General features: G+C 60.4%; 1 protein-coding gene across 1 annotated transcript; it reads right to left on the reverse strand.

Moving 5' to 3' along the window:
- Window positions 1-249: 249 nt before the first annotated feature.
- Window positions 250-3,784, reverse strand: LOC108493731 (maestro heat-like repeat-containing protein family member 7). Its single transcript, XM_017807434.1, has 10 exons — window positions 3,719-3,784; window positions 3,493-3,630; window positions 3,099-3,213; window positions 2,790-2,927; window positions 2,372-2,548; window positions 2,091-2,246; window positions 1,831-1,932; window positions 1,324-1,426; window positions 1,004-1,048; window positions 250-694 (listed from the first exon to the last, which is right to left on the reverse strand). The coding sequence occupies exons 2-10, from the start codon at window positions 3,573-3,575 to the stop codon at window positions 603-605; spliced, it is 1,011 nt and encodes a 336-aa protein (XP_017662923.1). The 5' UTR covers window positions 3,576-3,630; window positions 3,719-3,784; the 3' UTR covers window positions 250-602.
- Window positions 3,785-3,790: the final 6 nt, after the last annotated feature.

Genomic DNA, 3,790 nt, shown 5'->3' on the forward strand with positions numbered 1-3,790 from the left:
GAGCCTGTGTGCTGCAGGGCTCAGGGTTTGTGCCGATTGAGTTCCACAAAGATGCAGCTAAGGGGGAAAAAGCGAATATTTATTAACCTAAGGGGAAGGGGAGGGATGAACCTTCTTAACCTAAGAGGAAGGGGAGGGATGAACCTTCTTAACCTAAGAGGAAGGGGAGGGATGAACCTTCTTAACCTNGGAAGGGGAGGGATGAACCTTCTTAACCTAAGAGGAAGGGGAGGGATGAACCTTCTTAACCTAAGAGGAAGGGGAGGGATGAACCTTCTTAACCTAAGGGGAAGGGGAGGGATGAACCTTCTTAACCTAAGGGGAAGGGGAGGGATGAAACTTCTTAACCTAAGGGGAAGGGGAGGGATGAATCTTCTTAACCTAAGGGGATTGGGAGGGATGAACTGTGGGCAGGAGAAGGGAATAGGCAGGGAGGGAGCTGTACATAGGGAGGGAGCTGTACATAGGGGTGGAGAGGCCAGGAGCTGCCTGGCCTTGCCGTCAGGCTCAGTTGGGTTCAGCCCAGCACCGCTGAGAAGTGGTGTCTTTGCTGTTGTCCGGTGCTGTTCCAGGCACGTTGGTTGTCTTGGTGGAGGAGAAGATTACTTAGTTACTGCCCGTCGAAAAGCAGACAAGACTGCATTCTGCATGGTGGAGTAGGAGGAGCAGTTGTCTTCGATCATGACTTCCAGGGCTGGAAGAGAGAGGAAGGGAGCCATAGTCAGAGCCCAGATCTGTGGGGACCTGAGGAGCCCCTCCTGCCAGGGCTATCCGAGCCAGCTCTTGGCATGGCCAGGAGGGAGCATGGCCCATCAGGATGAGCAAGAAGGTGCTGGCCCCCAATCCCCCCTGTGCCCCTGAAATGTGTCTGCTCTGCCCACAGCTCCCCTCGTCCGTGCAGGGAGCAAAGCCCTGTGCAGGCGAGGCAGGGATTGCAGCTCCATGCCCAGAGTCTGTGCTCCTCCCAACCAGCCTGCAGGGACACCCTGCTGTCCTCACTCACCCTTCATGACGGGCTGCAGGTCTTGCATGTGCCATGCGGCGACCCCTGGGAACAGAGAGCTTGTCAGGGCCCCAGCGGCACAGCTCCCCCCAAGCACTGCTGCCAGCCTGGCCACATGGCCTCCTGGCCTGGCAGAGCTGAGCTCAGGGCCTTCCCGCATCAAGACACCCAAGGGGGCGGCTGGCAGAGGGTGGCAGCAGCCGCCAGGGCACTCGGGACTCCACAGCACATCCCTGGGCCGCATCCTGCTGCCGCTGCAGCAGCCGGGGCTGGGGCTGAGCTGTAGCAGAGTGGGAAGGGACCACGGGCTTGTGGCTCACCCATGAACCTGACGGCCACCTCTCGCAGGGGCTGCTGTGGGCTCTGCAGATATGGCAGGGCTTGGCGCAGGTGCTCATCCCTTCGGCTGACGTCCTTGTCCATCTGGAGAGAGCGGCAGGGCACGGAGGGAAGGGTTGGCTGAGGCTCTGCCCCTTGGCCAGGAACTGCCTCTTCCCAGCAATGGCCTGTCCTGCCCACAGAGCCCTGTGGCCTGGTGGTGCTGGGCTTTGGAGGGAGCAGGGGGGTGCGTGCTCCCGGGGAGCCATGGGGCTGCCCTGCCCCATGGCCCAGCTGGGCCAGGGCTCCAGCAGCCCCCTGGCTCGGGGGCAGAGGAGCCTGGAGAAGAGCCTGCAGGGCCGAGGGAAGGGAGGAGCATTTGGGGTGCAGGCTGGTGTCCCACAAGTGGGTGCAGCAGTGGGCAGGGGCACAGGGCCAACCCCACACCCTGGGCATCGGGGGCTGGGGGCTTGTCCAGCCTAGGGCTGGGCCTTGAGGGTGGTCCTTACCAGGCAATCGCAGAACTTGATGGGCTGCTGTCTCCTCAGCACCTGCTCGAGATCCCTCCTCTTGAGGAAACTTGCAGCACAAAGCAGTGTTTCCCGAGAGGCCTGCAGAGCAGCAGAGAGCGGGACATGGCATCACAGCCCAGGGCACAGGACCTGCGTCTCTGGGCCAAGACCAGGAGGAGGCTGGAGCCTGCGAGGCACCAGGGCAGGAGACGGCCAAGCCCCCTGCCACAGGGACACCAGAGCCCACAAGTGCTCACCTCTGCCACGCACTGGTTCTCATCGTGCAGATGGAAGAATAGGGGGACCAGGCTCTGGTACACCTGCATATTCAAGGTCTTTGGTCCCTCTTCTGCAAGCAACTCCATCACCTCTTGGAAGAGGCGAATGGAGAGCAGCTGCACGTGGGTGTTGTCCTGGTGCAAAAGAGGAGAAAAAGGCCTCAGCACTGGCTGCTCCAGGCCCAGCAAGGCACAGGCGCAGGCCTGAAAACCCACAGGGCACAAAGTTTCCAGGCAGCACCAGGCACCCAGAGCCTTACGTTATCAAAGAGTGGCCGGAGCGCCTCAGCCAGCTTCGGGGCAGTGGAGCTGAATGCTTCGATGTCCTTGTCCTGGAGCATGTTCAGGAATACAGAGAGGGTCATGGCAACCACATCTCCGTCTCCATCATGAAGCAGCTCCACGAGGTGCTCAGCCAGGCTGCAGATGCTTTCGGCCTGTGTGGAAGACAGTGCTGTGCTGTGAAGCCCTGAACAGCTGCACCACCACCAGCTCTCTGGCAGTGCAACCCCATGCTGCTGCCCAAAAGGCCTGTCCCACAAGGCCCAGGCAGCTGAAGAGGGAGGCAGGAGAGCTGGGAGCAGCTGCCACAGCTCCCAAAGCCCAGCCAAGCCCAAGAGACTGAGCTCCCCAGCCCCAGGCTGCCAGTATGGCTTCAGCCGGGTGTCCCCTTCTCACCATCGAGGGATCCACACTGATCACCAGGAGTCCTCTGAGTGCCAGGTGACGGCTCTCAGGGCAGTGGCCCTGCAGGTGCCTTGATAGGATTGGCAGGACGCTCTCATGGCATTTTCTCCCCTCCACATAGTCCAGGAGCTGGAAGGCAGAGAGCAGTGATGAGGTGTCCGGGCTGCAAAAGCCTAGATCTGCCCAAGGCCGGGCCCAGGGAGCAGCAGAGGTTGCAGGCACCATCGTGGGCAGCTGAAGCTGTGAGAGGGCAGAGATGAGAAGGCAGGTGGGCGAGGCAGCGCTTGCCATCAGGCTCACCTCAACAAGGAAGGCCAGGGCAGGCAGCTCCCAGTGGGGCTCCTCTCTGCTGAGCAGCCTGAGCAGGTGGGTTGTGATCGGGGAATAGAAGGGGACGAAAATGCTGTGCATCTCCCTGTCAAGAAAAAAAAAAGAGCCATCGACCCTGATCAGGGTGAGCAAAGCTCTTCCAGGACTGATGCCCAGAGGCCTGGTCTTTCTTCAGTATCCCTGGATGGGACGTTGGCTCTATGGGAGGTGGCTCTTTCTGTGCACCCTCCTCTTGCTTCCTTTTCCTAACTGCTCGTCCACTCCTTGGTGCCAAGATTCTCTGGCCCATGACCACAGGGGCTGTGTAGGGTGCCCTGTGCCCAGGGGAGAGATGATGGTGGCAGCAGGGAGAAGGGTGTCTCACCTGGCCAGCATCCCCACTGCATAGTGGTGGGTGTCAGGATGGAGGAGGGTGTCCCAGCCACGCTTACATTCCATTGCCACCATCGCATTCTCCCAGTGTAGACAGCAGAGCAAGGCCTTGATGGTCTGTACTGCAAACCTGTGTGCACAGCAAAGCCCAGGTCATGCTGGGAGCTGTGGCTCCAGCCCCGAGGGCATGGGAGGGAGAGAGGACTGGGATGGAGCACCTGTTGGGGTCGTTGGGAAGGTCATGTTGCTCCTGGCATTGCCTCCAGAAGGTCTTGACCTCCTCTGGCATC

This window comes from Lepidothrix coronata, unplaced genomic scaffold, assembly GCF_001604755.1.
Source record: "Lepidothrix coronata isolate B3197 unplaced genomic scaffold, Lepidothrix_coronata-1.0 Scaffold19, whole genome shotgun sequence".
Taxonomy (NCBI): domain Eukaryota; kingdom Metazoa; phylum Chordata; class Aves; order Passeriformes; family Pipridae; genus Lepidothrix; species Lepidothrix coronata.